Source organism: Orcinus orca, chromosome 18 (assembly GCF_937001465.1).
Source record: "Orcinus orca chromosome 18, mOrcOrc1.1, whole genome shotgun sequence".
NCBI lineage: Eukaryota > Metazoa > Chordata > Mammalia > Artiodactyla > Delphinidae > Orcinus > Orcinus orca.
Genome location: NC_064576.1, coordinates 8406828 through 8427602, shown reverse-complemented (window position 1 = coordinate 8427602; position 20775 = coordinate 8406828). Strand labels below are relative to the sequence as shown.

General features: G+C 40.0%; 1 protein-coding gene across 1 annotated transcript; it reads right to left on the bottom strand.

Annotated features, from left to right (window-relative positions):
* Positions 1-238: 238 nt before the first annotated feature.
* Positions 239-19303, bottom strand: LOC101277689 (leucine-rich repeat transmembrane protein CCDC168). The gene is made up of 4 exons (XM_049701148.1): positions 19076-19303; positions 18918-18951; positions 18787-18820; positions 239-11720 (listed from the first exon to the last, which is right to left on the bottom strand). The coding sequence occupies exons 1-4, from the start codon at positions 19301-19303 to the stop codon at positions 356-358; spliced, it is 11661 nt and encodes a 3886-aa protein (XP_049557105.1). The 3' UTR covers positions 239-355.
* Positions 19304-20775: the final 1472 nt, after the last annotated feature.

The window sequence follows — 20775 nt, the reverse complement described above, 5'->3', positions numbered from 1 at the left end:
TGATGCTTTCTCTACCACTGGGCTCAAAACCGTTGGACTGATTCCTTTGGCTGAGACTTCTTTCTTTCGCTTTCCAATATGGAGTTGATGCAATATGCAAGAGGAAACTGATTCCAGAAGATTTTCTTCTTTCTGGTTAGAACTATTTTGTTGCTTTGCCCTCCATTTTTTGGAAAACTTTATTTTCTGTCCATTTGATTTTGACAGACTGTCCATTAACTTTGGTTTCTCTTTTCTCCATGGATTTACATTTGAAACGATAGGGGTGTTAACATTTTCTTTCCCTGTTGCATTTCTTGCCCCTTTGACATGAAGAGGCTCCTCACTGGGGCAAGATAACGAATCCAGAATCTGTTCAGGAGCGTGATCTGGTTTCACTTCTCCTTTCTGCACTGCAGACATATATCGCTGGGCCTCTACATTTGTACAAAGAAATGTCTGTCCTTTTGAACCTTGTAAGATATGTTTCTCTTAATCCTCCTCTTCCCAATAGATGTGAAATATTTTTTCTGTCAATGTATGTACCTTCCTCAGAGACCTTTACTGTATTTTCCAAATGAGGAGTTTCCATAATGGGATACAAAGTATGCTCCAGGTGTGTCCTTGAAATACTTCCTTGTTTCAGCAGTTTCTGCTCCTTGCAAGTCTTCTGTTGAGAAGCATCCAACTCTGGGAGAAACATATTCTTTCCTTTTGAACTTAAGGAAATGTCCGTTTTCTTGGATACTTCTCTCCACTGTGGAGTTGGAAATGAATGTTGGGTCATGTCTCCATATCCCTCCTTTACTCCTGGTGTGATAAGGAATTTGTGTTTTGTGTGTAATCTAATTCTTGAGATGTCAAACGTAGTGCAGTTGGTTTCCCTCTTTTGTGAATGTCGATCAGGATATACTTCTCTTTTCAAATCTACTGAGAATTTGACATCGTCAGGCTCTTTCTTCAGTGGCTGGCTCATCACGAATCGGTATTTACATTGTGGGAGAACGTCTGGTGAAGCAATTTGGTACTTTTCTTCTTGCTCTCTAATATATTGTTTCAGTGTTTTAATATTTCTTGATTTAGCACTCTTAGCAATGGACTGTGAAAATGCTATTTGTCTTCTATTTAGTGCTTTCTCCAGCTTTGGCTCTGGAGGAATGTGTATCAGCCTTTGTGCCTTGCCTTTCTCCCTTTCTGCTTCCATCAATGCTTGAATTTGAGGTGGAATAGACCCAGAGTCACAAATAGTTTTCAGAACGAACTCTACCTCAGCGTTACCTTGCTGGAACCCCGGCTTCTGTTTCTTGATGTTACACCTCATTTCCTTTTCGTTGCTCTGGGTTCCATACCCTGTTGTGTTATACATCAGGGAAACAAGTGGTTTCTTTGCCTTCGACTTTACCTGTTCAGTATGCGTAGTGTTTGTCACACCTGCTGCTTTTGCATTACCTTTATGTTTTATGATTTTAGGATATTTAGGATTGTAAGCATAAGCAGAATTCTGGATGGTTCCTGAGACACATGGTTCTTGCTGTCTCGTTTGTAGAAACTCAAATGGCTGGGTATTTTGTGGAGGTGTTCCAAACAAAACCTGTTGTTCATACTCTTCTTCCTCTGTAACTCTTGCTTTGTTCAGGGCAGTTCTCTTTTCAGAAGATTCTTCATAGTTACCCCAGGTACTAGGTGACTGCTCCATTTTTATGTGCGGTGGAATAGACGTAGAAGCATCTGTAGATTTTAGGTCTGCATTTAACACCGTTTTCTCTCTCTGTATGCCCACCTCCTGTTCCTGTTCCTTATTAATGCTTAAAGCAGCATGACCTGTGGCATTAACTGATTGTAAAATCACTCGGCTTTCAACTGGCAGCTCCATGTGTGTTGGTTGTACAGGACTAAACCTTGATACTCTGTCTATCTCTGTTTTGAATCTGCTTTGCCTTTTAATGTCAGAGGTATCCAATGTGAAGTAAATGGCATTTGTAAATATAACAGCCACATTTTTACCTTGCCAAATCTCTTTCATTTTGGTTTTTAAATTGGATCTAAGTTTTTTCCTCTGCTTTGTGGCAAACTGCCTATTGACTTTAAGTATCTGTGAAATGAGTGGCTCCTTTTTCTTCAGAGCTAAACATCTGGGATTCAGTATGATTTTCTCTTGTACTGTGTTTATCTGGCTTTCAGAGTCAGATAAAACAGGCGTGAACAAATCTAAAGGCCCCAAGAGAGCTGTGGCTAAGTTTTCCTCCGACTCTGCCTTTTTCTCTGTGATAAGACCACCCAGATTTTTGTGACGTGTTCTGTCATTATACAGAGTGTCCCTCGCTGCTGTATCGAATGACAGTTGATCAATCACTAACTTGGGCGTTGGAATCTTAGCTCCCTCAGTGGTGAGGAGTAATCTCTCTCTCACACTTTCATTCCATTGCATCTCTCTTATCTTGTACTTAACTTTGTGGGGTTTTTTAATATGGATTCCTGTAAGACAACTTGTGCTATTAAACACCTGTAAAATTGATGGTTTCTCTGCCTCCACAATTACCTGCTTGGGACTCATTGTATTTTTCTTGTCTGCAACCTCTAATGTGTAACTCTGGCTTCTGGGTTCAGACGAATCAAGGCTGGAGAAATCTAAAGGCTTTAAGACAGTTCTTACTAAGTCACTTTGATTCCATGTCTTTTTCTTAGAAATAGGATGATCCCATATCCTCCTCGGATTTCCATCCCAGAGACCATCACATTGTATGGAACCAGTCTCTGACTTTCTAGCTTTTGGAAATGGGGTCTTTAGACCTACCATATATTGTATTCCCCCTTGAGTACGAAGACGTTTCTTCAATGTTTGTACTCGAATAAAATTCATCACGTTTCTAGAAACAGCCTCTAAGATAGTTTCTCTAACGTGTTCTTCTTGCCTCATATTTTGCATGGCACAAGACAAATTCCAAGTCCTCCTGCCTTCTGAACGATTCAGTTTAGATTTTGGTTTGTAAGGGCCAAGATTTTTCATATGATGGGAACTGAAATGGAAGTGTTGACTATAGCGCAGAACTGATTCTGCTAACATTTCTGGGATATTTTCCTCTTCCTTTTTATGTGGCACATTCATTTTACCTGTGTTGCTGGATCTGCTTTGTGTATCAGTCAAATTGGCCTCCCATGCTTCCCCATCACTTGTTGATTTCTCTAGCTCTGGATAGGTATGGTTGTGTATTTTCACTCTTGGTCGATCCGTCCCTGTTTTTGGTGTGCTATCAATTTCAAAATCTATTTTGTTATCAGTTGAAACAGGTGTGGGAGATAAAAACGCATCACCTATACTTCTATTTGGTTGCATGTCCTTTATCATAGACTTTAAATGGCCTTCCTGTTCCTTTCTACAGTACAGATGACCATCCTCAGTGATATTAAGCACCTGTGAAAAAAGAGGCTTCTTTGCCTTCATTGTTATACATTTGGGACCCATAAGATCTTTCCTTCCTGGAAACTGTAATGCCTTTTTCTGCCTTTTAGAGTCAGGTAAAACAGACATCATGGATATTGTTAGTAAATCTCTCGGCAACTCTTTATGTTTCTTGGCAATACGACCACCCACTTTCCTTCTAGAGCTTTCATTATATGGATCTCCAAGCACTGAGATCCCTGACTTGGGAGGTGGGATATTTTGATCAACTGTGTATTTTGTTATTTTTTGAGTTTTTATGTCTTCCATTTCTTCTTCAAGTTGTTGGGAAGCTGCACTGGGAACATCCAGCTTCTTTGTGGAGCTCTGATCAGATGTAGTCCTAAACACTGCCTCATCAATTAAAAGACCATCAAACATTGCTTTCCCTCTTTTTAGACGTGAACTCTTTTCACTTATTCTATGCAGTATGTCTGTTTGTGGTAGGATATTCTTTTTCAGCTCTTCAGTTTGAAATGGAATTACCAGAGGAGAACAAACAGACTCCAACATATTTTCCAAAACTAGTGCTTGTTGCCATGCTTCTTGCTCTGTAATAAGCATATTTTGATCTTTTCTACTTCCGGTCCTATTCAGGAATTGTAGACCTGCTTCGAGTAAAACTTCCTTGCCCATTTTTTCTTTTTCATTTTGCCATCTTGATTCTGATGTGCTGCTTGAGGTGCTCCATTTATTAGAGGTATATTTACACACTCTTTTCCCTTCCTCTTGTTTTAACTGTATAATATTGACTTTTTTTCTTAATGGGCCTTTCTTTGCTTTCAGTTTTTTGTGTGTTTTGATGGCAGGTGAAACAGGTGTAGGTGAAAAAAAGGTATTCATAAATATATTTGACATACTTTGAGATATTTCTTTGGCCATGTCATCCAAGGTGTAGACCTGTTCCTTTCCATGGCTGGGGGCACCAGACCTAGTGATATTAGTTGTCTTTAAAATGGATGCCATCTGGGCTTTCCCAGTTCTAGACTTAGGGATTAGTGCTGCATTTCTCAACCCTTTAATTTTAGGTGACGCTGGCATGTAGATACCAAAAGACTGCAGGGTTCTCACTCGTAAATCCTTTGGTAACCCTATTTTTTCCTCTGGAATAGAACCAGCAAGTTCCTTTGTAGGGCCTCTTTCAGATAGGATATCAGTCGGTGCTTTAACAGTTAAAGATTCACTAAGTGATTTCCCTGTCATTGGAGATAAAATCTTTGGACTCTGCGTTTTTGTTCTTTTTGGTAGCTTCTCAAATGGAAGTGAATTCAAAATAGAGGAAGACACAGGATGCAATACACTTTGTGTGAAAAGTGTGTGTTGCTGCAGCTCCTGAGCTATGGTAAGCGATTCTGGGATTTTTTCCCTTGCTGAATACTTACATTTTAGATCTGATTTCACAAAGCGAGGTTCCTTCATGTTAGGAGCATGGAAAGTGAGGTGCTGGGAATTCCATGGCGCTGCTTCTCCACCGAGGTCTTTGACTTCCTTCCTGACATTTGAGGCCCTGCCCTTCTCGCCCCTGGAATAGGGACACGAGGCTCTTTCTCTATCTGGCCACTGTCCTTGGTGTTGTAGCTCATGACTGAACCTCATCTTCCATGGCATGTCCGTCTCTACTTTGCTTCTGTCATGCACTTTCATGTCCAGTGAAACGGCCACGGGAGAGGAAAAGGCATTCAGGATGACAGCTGCCACAGACTGACCTTGTTTCCTCATGGTTTTGTAGTTGCATTCAAATTGCCTACCATGGCTTGGTGCACCACATTTTGTGATGCTAAATGTCTTTGAAATCGGTGTCTTCTTTGCCTTCAAAGTTACACATTTGGGACTCATTTTATTTCTCTTGTGTGTAAGTTCTGAGTTGTTTCTTTTTGACACAGGTAAAGCAAGTGTGGATAAATCCAAAACCTGCGGAATTGCTGCTGGTAATTCTTGGGCTACTCCTTCCTTTCTCTCTGCAGTACGATCTTCCAGTACCCCAGAGTATTTTATCTGAATTAAAAAGTCAACAGTCTGTGATTTCAGGGTTTTTGGATGTAGGGCTTTTAAATAACCATTCCCAGGGATATTAAATATCTGTGAAATTGGTGCCTTCCTTGTCTTCATAATAACACATTTGGGACTCATTTTACTTTTTAAGGCTCTACATGTAAGCGTCTTTCTCTGCCTCTTAGATTCAAATAGATCAGGTGTGGAGGCATCCAAAGACCCCAGGACAGTTGCTTGTACATATTCTTTAAACTCTGCCTTTTCCTCTTTACCATGATTGTACAGGTCCCCCGTACATCTCCCATTACTTGGGACATCACATTTCATTGTATCAATTAAAACTCGACGAATTAGTGATTCCTTTGACTTTAGAAAGGGAAGGGTTGAACTTGCTGACCACACCGTGCCATTTAGTGTCTGCTGGCTTCTCTTTGGCTCCTCTGCCTGGGTTGGATCTGGAAGCTGTGTTTGTCGTGGGATGTCTTGTTCTGTAACAAACAGAATTTTCCCACGTCCTTTGTTTCCCCATTTGTGAAGGTCAAGCTCCTTCCTCTGGCCTGAACAGAAGATGAAATGCTGGCTGTGCTGTGGAATTATCTTTAACAACATCTCCTGTTCACCTTCTTCTTCCTCTTCATCTTGAAGATTGGTTTCTTTGGTGTCACCTGGAGTAATATTACCTTCATGTGGTGATATCTCTTGCTTTACTTGTTTAGAACTGAGTCTTTTTTCCCCTAACATGTTTTTTTCCCTTTCTCTCTTGCTATACCTATTAACGGCAGGTATAATAGACGTGAGGGAGTACCTGGCGTCTGCCATTTTTTCACCTTGACCCACCTCTTTCATTTTGGTTGTTAAGTTATATCCCAATTCTTTTCTATGATTTGGGCTAGCACCAGCCTTGATATTGAGCATGTTTGAAATTGATGGTTTCTTTGCTTTTAAAATTCCACATTTGGGCTTCATTAAGGTTTTCATGTCTGAATATTGTTTGAAATTTCTCTTGCTTTTGGATATAGATAAAGAAGCCAGGCAGAAATCTAAAGTCACTGTCTCTTTCTTTTCAATACCATCAGCTTGTTCCTTTTGATGGTTTGCATCAGATGGAACACCACATTCTCTTTCAGAAACTATTTGTTCATCAATCTTTGCTTCTCCTGACATTGGAGGTGAAAACCTAGCATAGCTCTCTAGCTTTCTAAGTTGAAACTGATCCAATGTAGGGCATGAAGCAGAGCTTAAAATAGTCTGTGCAAAATGTGTTTGTGGTTGTACCTGAATATTTATACTTCCTGGTTGTTTCAGTTCCTCATCTGATTTGACAAGGTCATGATCCTTCTTCTGATATATATTGAATATGAGGCCTTGGCAAGTCTCTGGAGCTGGTAAATCTTGTTCCCATGCCTTCTCCGCCCCATCTTTCACACTGTTAGATAAACTACTCATATTGATAGAATCTGGGCAACATATTTTTCTTCCATTTGGCGATTTCCCTTGCACTAGCTGCATATGACTAAGTCTTGTTACCATTTGCATATCTGTCTCCACATTTAATCCAATACTCATTTTGATGTTGGGCAAAGTAGGCACCTTGAAGTGAATGATATCCAAAAATGCATCTGCTATATTTTTATTTTGCTGTGGATTCTTCATCTTTATTTTTAAATTGCATTGCAGTGCCTTGCTCTGTCTGCCATTAAGCATATGCAAAATTGATGGCTTTTGTTCTCTCATAGTTCTATACCTACGACTCACTGTTTTTTGCTTCCTTGCTAATTTTAATATGTTTTTCTTCCTTTTAGATTTAGAAACAAAGGGGTCAACCGAATCAGAAAACTGTGGGAAGGTCACTTGCAAATTTTCTGGTAACTCTGAATTTTTCCCCACAAAATAAGAATCTAGTTCCCTTTTAAGGTTTCCACTAGATGGTAGGCCACACTCTGTTGTAGTGTTCAAAAGTTTATCAAGTGATGAGTTCCCTGCCTCAGGAGCTGGAATCTCCAGACCCGTAGGGGCTGTTATGTCATCTTCTGGTTTGTTGATCTTCTGGAGTTCCTTAGCTTCTTGAGGACCCATCTGGAGGCCAGTCTGCAAAGCAGTTTGTGTAAAGCATGTTCGGTGCTGTATATCTTGTTCCTGTGTTAAACGGTCCAGTGCTGGGTCTGGTTCGGCAAGGTGGGTCTCTTTCCCTTGATACCCATTGATCCAGAGGTACTGGGTATGTTGCGGAGCAGTTACTAGCAACGTTTTTTGCTCCTCTTCCTCTCCATCTTGTACTTTTTCTTCTCTGTCATAGAATGCACTACTCTTATCAAAGAAATCAACATACTGTGGTCTCCCCTCACCTGCTAGTCCCTGGAGCTTTACCTGAGCATGGCAGAAGCTGTTTGTCTCTTCTTGTAACCTGCTGTACACAGGAGAGTAAAGGGTGTTTAGAAATTCATAAACCAGCCCATTAGCTTGGTTGATCTTTTCAAACTTGGCCTTAAAGTCAGATTCCAGTTCCTTTCTATGACCTGTGATATTACATATTTGTGAAATTGATGGCTTCAATGCCTTCATGTGTACAGACTTGGACTTCACTCTACTTTCTAAGTGTGAGAATCTTACTCTATTTTTCTTCACTTTAGAATGAGATAAAACAGGCATGTGGCAAATAAAAGTCTCTGGGAAAATTGCTGGTAAATCTTTGGGTAACTCTGCCTTTGTTTCTGTAAAAGAATAAACCATTTCCCTTGTATCACTTCCATAATCTGGGACATCACTTTCTCTTGTTGTTAAAGGGTCTCCAATCAGTGATTTTTCTGATGCTGGAGGAGGCATCTCAGAATGTGCAGTGCATCTTAAATCTGTTTGTGTGGTCAGGCTTTTCTTCATATTCTCAGCATGAAATGGATCTGTTATGGCCGAGTAAACAGACTCCATCATGATTTCTGCAAATGTGACTGGTTGTTGCATTTCTTTCTTTGTTTTAAGCTCTTTCTCTGGATATGCATCCAATCTGAGGTTCCAGCAATCCTCAAGGACAGCTTCTGGTGAAGCTTCTCTGTCCCCACTCATTTCATCTTGCAATTTAGCTGCTTCTGATGTGTCTCCAGAGTCACTTCCTTTAGTAATGGTATCTGAACACTTTTCTTCTCTTTCAACTTCTGATATCTCTTGTTTCAGCTTGGTATGACTGTGATTCTCTGCATTTAATCTGCTGTGTGTTCTAATATGAGGCAAAATAGACACGTGAGGGTCAAGAACACTCAGAAGCATATCTGCCACAGTTTCTTGCAGTATTTGTTTAATCATGATTTTGAAATCACCTCTCAATCTTCTTCTATGATGTATTGGTGTCTTTACTTTCATAATTACACGGTTGAGACAGAGTACATTTTTGGTTTCTGGTAATTTTTTTCTGATTCTCCACCTTTTCACACTTGATAAAGGAAGCATACGCCTATGGAAAGACCCCAGGGCAACTTCAGGTAAAACTCTTTTTAAGTCTTCCTTTTTTTCTGCAATTTGATCATCCAGGGGCTTTCCGGGGCTTCCACACAATGCAACACCATGTTCTGTTGTTTCAGTTAAAACTGGCAAGCTCTCTGACACTGTAAGAGGATGCACTGGATCTGCGGTTTCCCTGGCTGTAGGTCTGTCTGTGCTTTGCTTCACCTTCTCAACTTGAAATGGATCCATTGTGGGGCATGGACCAGTCCCCACAATTGTTTCTGTAGAAAGAGTGTGTGGTTGTACCTCTAGCTCTTCATTTTGAGTTGTTCTACTTTCTGAACAGCTATGTCCTATTTCAAATTTGACGTACTTGGGCTTCTGCTTTAGTTGTAGACTCAACCTGAAACCTGGTGTTAGCTGTGGATCTGCTTCTTGTAGAGCCTGTTGTTCTTCCTCTCTGTCATGTTCCTGTGGTTTTTTAAATATACATCTCTTCTCAATGTATTCTGCACTCCATGTTTTCTTGTCATCTGGTAATTCGTCTTGCTTTACGGCTGAATGACTAAGCCCTATTCTTGATGTATCTGTCTTGGTTTTTAATCCACTCTGCGTTTCCATATGAGGTGGTTCAGAAAGGGCAGTGTGAGTGGCATCGTGAAATGCATCAGATATTCTTTCATCTTGCCTATTTTTTATGCTGCTTCTAGTGTTGCATTCAAGTTCCTCACTTTCACTTAGGTCACCATCTTCTGTAACATTAACTATTAATGGTTTCTTTTCCTTCTCAATTACACCTTCTGGACTCTCTTGAATTTCTCCACCTGCTGATTGTTCACTGCTTTTATGCTTTTTGGTTCCTAGTGAAATGAGCAAGTTGACATCTGAAGACTCCAGAACAATTTCAAGAAAATCTTTTTCGTGGGTATTTCCCTTTGGAAAGCACCTTTGCATTTCTGATGTACTAGTTGGTAACTTCTCTCCATTTGTAAGTAGAAGATGTGAATTCTCTGTACTTTTTAGGTCCTCCCAGGTTTTCTTTCTTCTGTCTGACTCCATTTTGGGAGAGGAATCAAATTTCTGCAAAGGTGCTGATATAGCTTCTTCTAAAGGTGTCTCATGCTTTGCAATATGCAGGTCAGATATTTTTTCACTATCTGGGGCACAAAACTCTGCAATATCGATTTCCTTTGCTTGTAAAATTGGGTCTTTAAGAGACTCTTTATTCTTCCAGTTTGTTTCTATTAATGAAGAACAAGGTGCTTTTTGTTTATAAGCATTGACCATGAAAAACTCTTCTAGCTGAGGTGGAATTTTTGGTGAAATGTTTTTTAGTTCTTTATTGTCTCTGCCATGATGCTTTTCGTTTTTAGTACTCCCTGAGGTTCCTCTTTTCTCAACAGGCCCTGCATAGTTGACTTTCTCTGCATACAGTGACTTATTTTGCTTCAGCAGAAAATGTCTACATCCTGTTAAACCTGGCATAAATTTCACTAGTCTTTTCCTGGAATACTTCCTAATATAAGGAGGAACAAGCTTGAAAGCATAAGTACGACACAACGCTATACCTGATACACCTTTTCTTTGATGTAACTCTTTCTTCTTAGTTTTATACCTGTGTCTTAACTTGCTACATTCTGAAGTGTGACATACTGTGATTTGAAATACTGGCAAAGTTGATGTTTTCTTTGACTTTTGAGGTGGAACTTTGAGACTAAATTTACTTTTACTGTGTAATGTTTTTCTTCTGTTTTTCTGCCTGGTCATGGTAGGTGAAAGAGGCACTGAGCCATATGCAGGATACTGATTTAATTTTGAGCTAGCAATTTGTTTCTGGCCCTTTGTCTTTACACTCTTTAGTTGTGGCATCACTTTAGCAACTGAATTTGGGCTTAGAGTTAAAACTAGATGTCTGGCATTATTAAAAATATTATTTTGCCCTGGGATTGAATATTGAATCTCGTTTGAATCTTCAAACCAAACAGAATATTGGGCCTCTTCTGAGTGTTTTGTATCAGACTCTAGGTCCTTGATTGAATCTTGAGTCTCAACAGAATGTGGGACTTGGACCAAATGTTGGCTCCTGTCCCTATGTTGGGTCTGGAAGGAGCCTTGTGTGCTGCTGGTAAGTGGTTTCCTCATCAAATCTTGAGGCAGAGCAACGTATCTGGCCTTGATATCAGGCTGGCTATTGATTGATTCCTGGTTGTTAACAAGTTGTTGGGCTTGACTAGTAAACTGGGCTTCAGAAAAATCTTGATTCGGAAGAGCACTTTGTCCCGGAAAAGAATCTTGTGCTTCGGCAGAAATGTCCATTCTAACAGAATGTTGATTCTGAATCAAGGGCTCTTGAGACCTTGAGTACAGATAGGTAGTTTTACTCTCTAAAGTAGCTTTGGATGTTAAAGGCATTTTATTTCTCACATTTTCTTCCAGAAGTCTGACTTGGTCTCTAGAAAGAAATAAATGGGCAGGAGGGTGTGGTGCCACATCTATATCTTCACTTTCTATAATGATTCTAGAAATTCTTGAAAAGTTAAAGTCAGAAGAAAACATCAAATTTTTATTTTCGTTGGCTTTCATTATGGAAGATAATTTCTTAGATGAAAACTGTATTGTTTCATGTTCGTTTTCAGGACACCCTCTGCACCTTGGAAAAATTTCCTGTACTTCTGAATGAAACAGTGACAAAGACGAGCTAGTACCATCTGAAGATGGCTCATGATTTTCACTAAAGTGACTTATGCGATATTTACTTTCACTGGTACTTGCCCGTGTTGGTTCATCTGGCAGTGAAACTCTGTCTCCAGAGTTACCTTCATTTCCTTCAGATGTAAGTGATGAAGTAATTGTTCTTTCTGAAAAGTCATCAACTCTGAATATAAGAAAAGAGTGTGTAAATCAGTTGTCACTGAGGACCTATTTCCTACAGGAACTCTCTTTTAGATTTAAGGAAACCCAATAGAGTATATAAAAACATAGCTCAATATAGAGATAAATTGGAAAGTCTTTGTCCACATTACAAAATTATTCATTACCTAGTGTCATTCATTTAATAAATCAATCCACTGACAAAGTGAAGTAAATTATTTTCATATCTAGGAGAATGAGGGATTTTTTCCTCAAAAACCTGTCCAAAAGTCTACTTTTGACTTGTCTATTTTGACAGTCAAAGTTGCAGGTTAAGATTATATCCTTTTAAAAGGAATATCAGTTTGTTTCTGTTCTCTGTATGAAAGTTTTGACAAGAGTAAAAATATCCTTATGGAACTTTTAAGAGGTACCACAGAAGAATGTCCAATACCATAAACTATAGCTTTCTATAAATAAGTCCAGATTATTTTAACAGCTGTTTGTTTTTGATCAAGAGAAAAGCCTACATTTTAGGGTAGTGCTTCTCAACATACTTTTGGGTTGAAATAATGATCATGGATGTGGACTCTCCAATATCCTTTCTACCGCAAATGATTAGGCTTGGTCTAACAATGCTCAGATCAGCAGCATCAGGGTCACTTGGGAAATGATCAGAAATGCAAAATCTCAGGCCCCACCCTAGACCTACTGAATCAGACACCTGGGGATGGGGCCCAGAAATCTGAGTTTTAACAAGCTTTCCAGGTGATTCTGATGCACCGTAAGTTTTGTTTAATGGTAAGGCAGCCTAAAGTCATCAACTGAAACTCATATAAGCTAAGTCAGAAATTCTGGTAGCTGTTTGTTCAGGGAACATAGATTATCTTGTACTTTACTGGAAGAATGACCCTACTTTTAAATAATGCTTCATCATAAACAATGAAGATAATATATGAAATCATCAAAATATACCCCATCACAAAAATCATTTTTTCTAAATGCTTTTTTTTTTTTTTTTGCGGTACGCAGGCCTCTCACCATTGTGGCCTCTCCCATTGCGGAGCACAGGCTCCGGATGCGCAGGCTCAGTGGCCATGTCTCACAGGCCCAGCTGCTCCACGGCATGTGATATCTTCCCAGACCGGGGCACGAACCCGTGTCCCCTGCATCGGCAGGCAGACTCTCAACCACTGTGCCACCAGGGAAGCCCTCTAAATGCTTTTTTATACAGGAAAATCTCATTGATTTGGATTCTGCTAATTAGGATTTGGAGTAGTTTAGGCTAAACTACTGATTGCCTTTTTTTCATAGAGAACACAAAATTATTAGGTGAATATTTAAAATATGTTAAATACTTCTTCAACTTCTCTCAACTGTTAAGAGAATTTATTAACATCTAATATACAGGCTGTATACACATCTTTGTTACCAACTGTGATGATTAATTTTATGTGTCAACTTGACTGGGCTGAGGGATGCCCAGAAAGCCAGTAAAACACTCTTTCTGAGTGTCTGTGAGGATGTTTCTGGAGGAGATGAGCATTTGAATCAGTAGACTGAGTAAAGAAGATATGCTCTCACCAACTGGGTGGGCATCATCCAATCCGTTAAGGGCGTGAATAGAACAAAAAGACGGAGGAAGAGCAAACTCTCCCTCTCTCTTCTTGAGACGGGACATCCATCTTCATCCATCCTGCCCTCAGACATCAGAGCCCCTGGTTCTTGGGCCTTTGGACTCTGAGACTTACACCAGTGCTGCACACCCCGTCCCCGCAGGGCTTCTGCCTTGGACTGAATTATATCACTTGCTTTCTTGGTTCTCCAGCTTTCAGAGGGCACATCATGGGACTTCTCAGCCTCCATAACCATGTGACCCGATTCCTATAAATCTCCTTTTATATTTATCTATCTATCTATCTATCTATCTATTAATCTATCTTCCATTGGTTCTATTTCTCTGGAGAACCCTGACTAATACACCTACCCATTATCTTTAGTATCATGTCACCTCTGGTAACACCGTTTGTCCTTACTACTAGAGCCAAATTGGGAGTTGCAGTAATGATCATGGATGTGGACTCTTCAACATTCATTCTACCCCAAATGATTAGGCTAAATCTAACATGGTAATTAGATTAGGAATGGGCATGAACTCATCCCAGCATAAGACAAAGATTTTTAACAACTTCTGGGAAAAGTTGCCTTGTTCCCAGGAAAGACAGAGAAAAAAATGGCCTCTTCCTCTGGACAATGCTGGTCTGATTTTGAAACTCTTGTGGCCATCTTTCTGTTCACCTTAAGGTAAAACCAACATGAGGAAAGGCAGAGGGAGAGTTACAGGACCTTAATGAAGTTGTTGAGGCACTGTATCAACCAATTTTGAAGCAAATCCTACCTCAGGATTTCCTATTATATGATTATTATAAATTCTCTTCTTGGTATGCCAGTTTGAATCATGGTTTTCTGTTACTTGAGAATTAAAATATTCTAACTGATACAGGCAGGATGCATAAGCATTCTAGGGAATCCAGGTGACCCTAACAAGTTATAGCAGTGTCCAGACATAATTAGGATAAAATTTCCTCAGGACAGGTGTATTATTCACTTAGGAAAGTGAACAGTGAAAATATGAGACATATACAGAGTTAGTTTTTTGCACATTTCAGGGAAAATATAGAAAAAAGCTGAAATGTAAGACCAATATTTCAACAATTTAATATTATGATTTTAAACATAATAAAACAATGCTAGATGTATGTTGAACCAACCTTGCATTCTTGAGGATAATCCCACTTGGTCAGAGTATATAATCCTTTTAATATGCTGCTGAACTTGGTTTGCTAGTATTTTGTTGAGGGTTCTACATCTATATTCATAAGGGATATTGGTCTGATACCTAACTTGTATACCTTATATAACTATTTGTCTTTCCTGCTCTGGAGAGCTTCCAGACCACATATTCTCCTGGGTATCCTTCTAACCCACTGGTAGCTCTTTGTCAGTCTTCTTTGCTGGTTCCTCCTCTTCTTCCTGCCCTCTTTGAAGCGCCCCAGGGCTCAGCCCCTGCTCTTCTTATCTTCTCACAGTCCCTTTGTAATCTCACCCTCTCTGTGGCTTTTAATACTGCCTATGTGCCAAGAACCCCCAAACTCACTGTCTCTACCAGACATCTCTCCCAGACTACTTACTATCTCTATTGGATGCCCAATCAATCTAAGACTCAACAGTTGCAAAACAAAATTCCTCATTTCCCCATCAAAACCTGCTCCAGGGCTTCCCTGGTGGTGCAATGGTTGAGAGTCCGCCTGCTGATTCAGGGGACATGGGTTCGTGCCCCGGTCCGGGAAGATCCCATATGCCACAGAGCGGCTAGGCCCGTGAGCCATGGCCGTTGAGCCTGCATGTCTGGAGCCTGTGCTCCGCAACGGGAGAGGCCACAATGGTGAGAGGCCCACATACCACAAAAACAAACAAAAGAAAACCCTGCTCCACCCACAGCTTTCATCATCTCAGTTGATGACAACTGCACCTTTCCTACTTGCTCAGGTAAAAATCTTGGAGTTATCTTTGACTCCTTTCTCTCACATCCACACACTCCACTGATTCTACTTTTTGAAGTATATCCTAACCACTTCTTACCACCTCCACTGCTACCACCCTGGTTTAAGTTACCTTTATCTCTCACTTGGATTACTTGCAAAAGCCTGCTGTCTGCTTAGACCCTTGACCCAGTATAGTCTACTCTCAACACTGCAGGCAGAATAATCCTTTAAAAATATAAGACAGCACATATAATTCTCCCACATAAAACTCTACAATGATCCTCTGTTGTCACTCAGAGTAAAAGCCACTGTCTTTAAGATGGCCTGCAGGGTCCAACCATGATCTGGTCACCTATTCTCTAACCTCTCTAATACTCTTCTACCATTTCTGTTTGGTTAACTCCCCATCCCTCCAAGGCTTTAGTCAAATCCCACCACATATATTGCACCTACCTCTCTTCTCCTACTTCTGGCACCCTGATTCCTCTTACCCTACACTATCTTTTGTTTTACCATATTACATATAATTATCACTACCTCCCATATAATTTATTTATCATGTTGTCATTTACTATCAGACTCTCCTCTGTCTAAAACATAAGGTGGGAAGCAATGTCTGTTTTGTTCACCGCTGTATCTCAAGGGCCTGCAGCACATTGTAGGCCCTCAGTAATATTTGCTGAGTGGCCATTTTCACCTCTAGCTTTCTAATGGCTAACGCTTGTCCATAGCAAGCTGATCCACACATACAACCCAACCCGTTCTTCAGGTTCAATGAAGGGGGAAAAATACACATACACAAACCACCCATACATGTGGCTAACTTTAAGGAAAAGCTAGAGGCAGATATAGAAGGGAGTTAACTACAGCAATACAAGCAACTCCCACTTAACCGTTAGGTATGTCTGTGTATTTTTAAAATGTCCTTTGGCCTCTCCCCACCAGGGAATCTCAACTGGCCTTTGAAAATTTAAAAAGAACTCCCCATACTCCTAGGAAAAGACTGACAGCTCTATAGCCATGGCAACAAGTACTAGAAGTGGTTGTAAATCAGTTAAATCAATCAATGGCGTAGAGTCACAGCATAATCCTAGAGTCATAGTAACAAACACCAAACCTGCTTTTAAACAATTTTGTCTATCAATGGTAACTCGCTTCAGGAAATACACTTCTGAAACCAACCAGTGACAGCTTTAATCTTTGAAACTCAGGCAACTGATGGCAGACTTTCCCAGGAACACACATCTAAGGCTAAGGTCAACCCTGAAACAAACCATTTCCCAAAACTCAATGGATATAAGATCAGCAGTTTGCATGGCTCACCGAGACTCTGCCTGGCCAGCACGGCTCTCCCTGACTCCGGATACTGAGTGGTAGGCTCATCCTTTGACGTCCTTTGTGCCATTCGGTCCTGAGCCCCACATGCTTCCCCCGCTCCTCCCTGCTCTCTGTTCTGCCGCTCCTCCCTGCTCTCTGCCCACCCCTCCCCTTTCTCTTCTCTCTCATCTCATAAGCAAGACAAAACCCACTCAGTCTCTGATGCAGTGCAACTTTAACCATTTTTATGCTTGAGGTTCTACCAATATTTAAGCCCTTTTACCTCAAAATAATTTAAGAGGCTCTCCCAAATATAATTCTACCCCAAAAAGGAATTCTGGTGCCAAGGTAAAATATTTTTGCTTTGTTATACATATCATTTTAACGAATCTTCATGACATTCCTAAGAGGTAATTCTTCTAACTGCTATTTTGAAAGTAAGGAAAAGGAGTGAGTTTAAGTCATTTGCCCAAGGCCATGCCATCATTTAGAGGCAGAACTATGACATACACCTAGACCTTTGTAATTCAAAATGTGTTTTTTCACTACAATGTAGTACTGCCACCATGGAAGCCATATCTCTTTCCTAACCCTCTTCCCTCAACACCATCCCCCCCAATCTCTTCTTCTCAATTACTTTTCCCTAAAGCCTATTAAAAGTATTTAATTGCGCCTAAGCAGGAATGGAATAATGGCACAGAGGGGTGGGGAAACTCTCAGATTATCTTGATCCTGGTGCTAAAAGTCCTTTTCCCCCACTTCCTCTTGTGGCTTCCTCTCTTGTCTGTCAATCCTCTGGCTTTTAGTTCCATGAGAATCTTCAATCTCAGTGCACACCTAAGCGCTGTACGCCTCAAACACCAACTCCTGGTCTGTCCAGTTGACTTCTGGATGGTTGTTTATGGTGGATGCACTTCTGAGGTGTCCTGGTTTGCTCTGGTATTCCTGTTCCCAGCCAACCCCGACCGGGATTCCAGCTCCCCATACTTCCAGATACTGTTACTGCTTCTCAGGACACCCACTTTATAACTAGATTTGCTAGTACTCAATATAAAAATAGAGCAACCAGGTTAAATGAATAAAGCCCCTTTACACCTGACAACTGAAAGAAATTAATTTTCAGATGCATACTCCACACAGCTAGCTACTAGTGATCTAGCTATAACACAAAACTGTGTCACTCCTACGCTTAACCACCTTCAGTGGCTACTCACTATCAGAATAAACTCCAAGCTTCTTAACAGGGTATAGAAACTCCCCCATGATCTGACTCCTGCGTATTTTTTCACCTTCATCTCCCAATACTCCCTGACTCGTCCTTAGCATTCTAGCAACTCTGATATCATCATAATTTATTGTACATACCCTGTTCCTTATTTCCTTGCCTCTGCTCATGGCTTATAATTGCCTTTCTTATCCTCCTAACCCACTGTCTTTTTCTGACTAATTTTCACTTATCCTTTAAAATTCAGCTCCAGTATAACCTTCTTCATGAAGCCAGCCCAACACCCCTATGCTGGCTTAGGTACCTCCTAGATGTTCTCATAGTATTCCAATCACTGTGTTACCGAACTGCAAGCAATCATCTCTAGATCTATGTCTCCTCCACAAGAGTATAAGCTTCCGGAGAACAGATACCATCTTATTAATTGTATCCCAGTATAAAACCCAATGTCCATTGTATAGTGATATCTAACGATTGCTGAACGGACTTTGATGAAACCAATTAAGATACTGATAGCAACAAGAGTAGTGATGTCTGTATTTAATCTCTAGCACTCAGGCATCCTTAGGATGCTGATGATATAAACTCATTTCATGTCACTCTTGCAGCACTTAGCTCAGGATCTGCTCGGTTCACAGTAGGTGCTAAATGAATATTTTTCAACTGAATTTTCAGAACTGGTGATTATTACTTCTTCATGTGTATTGGAGAGAGGATGGGGTAAGGAAGCAAGCCACTTAACCTCTCTAAGGTTTATTTTCCTCATTTGTAAAAACAGTAATGAGTCTACCTACCTAAAAGGATAATTTCAGCAGTACATAAAAAGCCATTTAACACAGCTTGGAACAGAGCAACCATTTAAAAAATCAGAGTTCGACTGAATTATGATGTTGAACAGCTGTCATCCTCTATACAAATGGGAAAACCCTTTTCTGTAATTCAGATGTAATTTTGAGTAGAACAAAACCAACCTGTTTCATCTAATTTCAAAATACATCACTTACCTTTCTTCTGAAGATGAATGAATTGACCAGTTACCTAGAGATAAATCGGAATAAAAAATGTCAGAGCACCAAAAGGAGCAGCTCAGGCTGAACAAGTTTTATATTAAAATATTAAATTGTAGGATACTTACCAAATTTCATGCTTTTAAGGCAACTGTCTTCTTTCTGTTTCAAGGGAGACAATAAAATATTAGAGTAATCCAAATATCAAACTTCCACAATTTTATAAGTTATTCTTATGTGTTACTTTGAAAAATCAGGGAAAAGGAAATCAAGCATTTGTTCTTACCTTGTGGGCATCTGTATTATCCTTCTCTGAAGGAAGTGCAGGCTTCTTCTGAAAGGCTGTACAAATCTTTATGAGTACGATCTCAAAGATAATTCCCAGAAAAGTTATAAATAAGATTGCCATCCAGTTATCTTGAGAAGTCCAGGACTCTAGGAGGTCCCATAATGTCAAAAATGCATTATTTTCCAATCCACCCACTTTTTTTAAGAAATAAAATTGCTTTGACATTTTTATGTTATGTGAAATAGACTGATATCTTCATTCCAAAGTCCTCGATTCTGGATGCCCCAAAACACAAAAAGGTGGTATGCCCATCTCATAACCACATGCAATGCTCTGCCAGAAAAAAAATGTCCAGTGCCGCTCAGTGCCTTGTCAAGTGCAGCAGTGATTGCTCTGGGTCTAAGAAAAGTGAGGGACGTGTCATAGTGGGTATTTAACTGAGCTCACATCAACTTGATTTTTTAGTAAAACAGAACACCTCATTTTATATTTCTTTTTGTTAGAGGGGTCTGTCAGCTGTGTTCCTCTTCGACAATCTACTGTGATGCTGAAAACCCAAGTTAGATTTTGGTAGATTTTGGAGTGGTCTCCTGGTGAATTTCCTCTTCACCCTGTTTCTGTTGATTCCAAGGAGCAGCTGCTTGTGACGCTTGCTGATGTCAGAATTAGGGTGGGGCAGAGCCAGATCTAAGCACTGCTCGCCTTCCCTGAAAGTCTAGAGAGTAGTTTAGTCACAAGTATACAAAAAAGTCTGGACTATTAATGAAAATATTAATACTACCTTGGATTTAGAGTACTTTCCCTTTGAAGACGTAATGAATTAATTCTTCCTTTGTCTTCACTTATTCAAGGTCAGTTGAGGAAAGAAGTATAATTCTTTACACCAGAGTTAACTGTTCAGGCCTCTTCTGTCACATAACTTTGAGTGCAAGAAAGATTTATTGAGCTCTTACTTCCCTTGAGTATTAGAGATAATGAGATCAATGACGCATCCTAGTTTACACTCTCCCAGTCTACTGGACCATAGCTGACAGGTATTTATGATCTTAATTTAGTTTAACTGTGATCATGGGGATTGTCTTTGCAAAGTATAGCTCTCCGGAATGCATGGTAGGCATTCCTTAGTTCTAGAAGAAACTTCAACAATTCCTCTGGATTTTTCTAGGGTAAGGTCCACCCTCCTCTCTGACTCCCCATCCATATACACGATCAGGGTGATTTTATTTCTGCTGGGGTTTTCTACAATATTTAATGCAGCTGGCAATATATTCAATTTCTCTTGCCTGATGGCAGACATTCTCTAATTCATTTAATGTTAACTATCTTAAAGGGGGTTGAGTGTTTTAACATTAAGGAACTCTCTAATTCCTTAGCTCTTTTAGGGCTTGATGACACTGAATCCCTAATTAGTATACCACGAATAGCTCTTATAAGAACTGAAAAGGAACTTCTGTGTACCACTCCCACTGATGCTTAAGTCTGCAGAGAGGTAAAGAAGAGTATCCCCATCCCCTCCAGGGCTTTGTCATTTTTGTTATTTAAGTACTTGACTACTAATAAAAGTACAATTACCTATTTTTCAGCATAGACACTTCTGTCCTTTGCACTAGAAACCTCTTCTTGTGTCAATCTCAAGTGAGCAGCAAAAAAAAGTAAATGCTATGTTTATTTTTAAAAGTCACGAAGACAATAAAAAA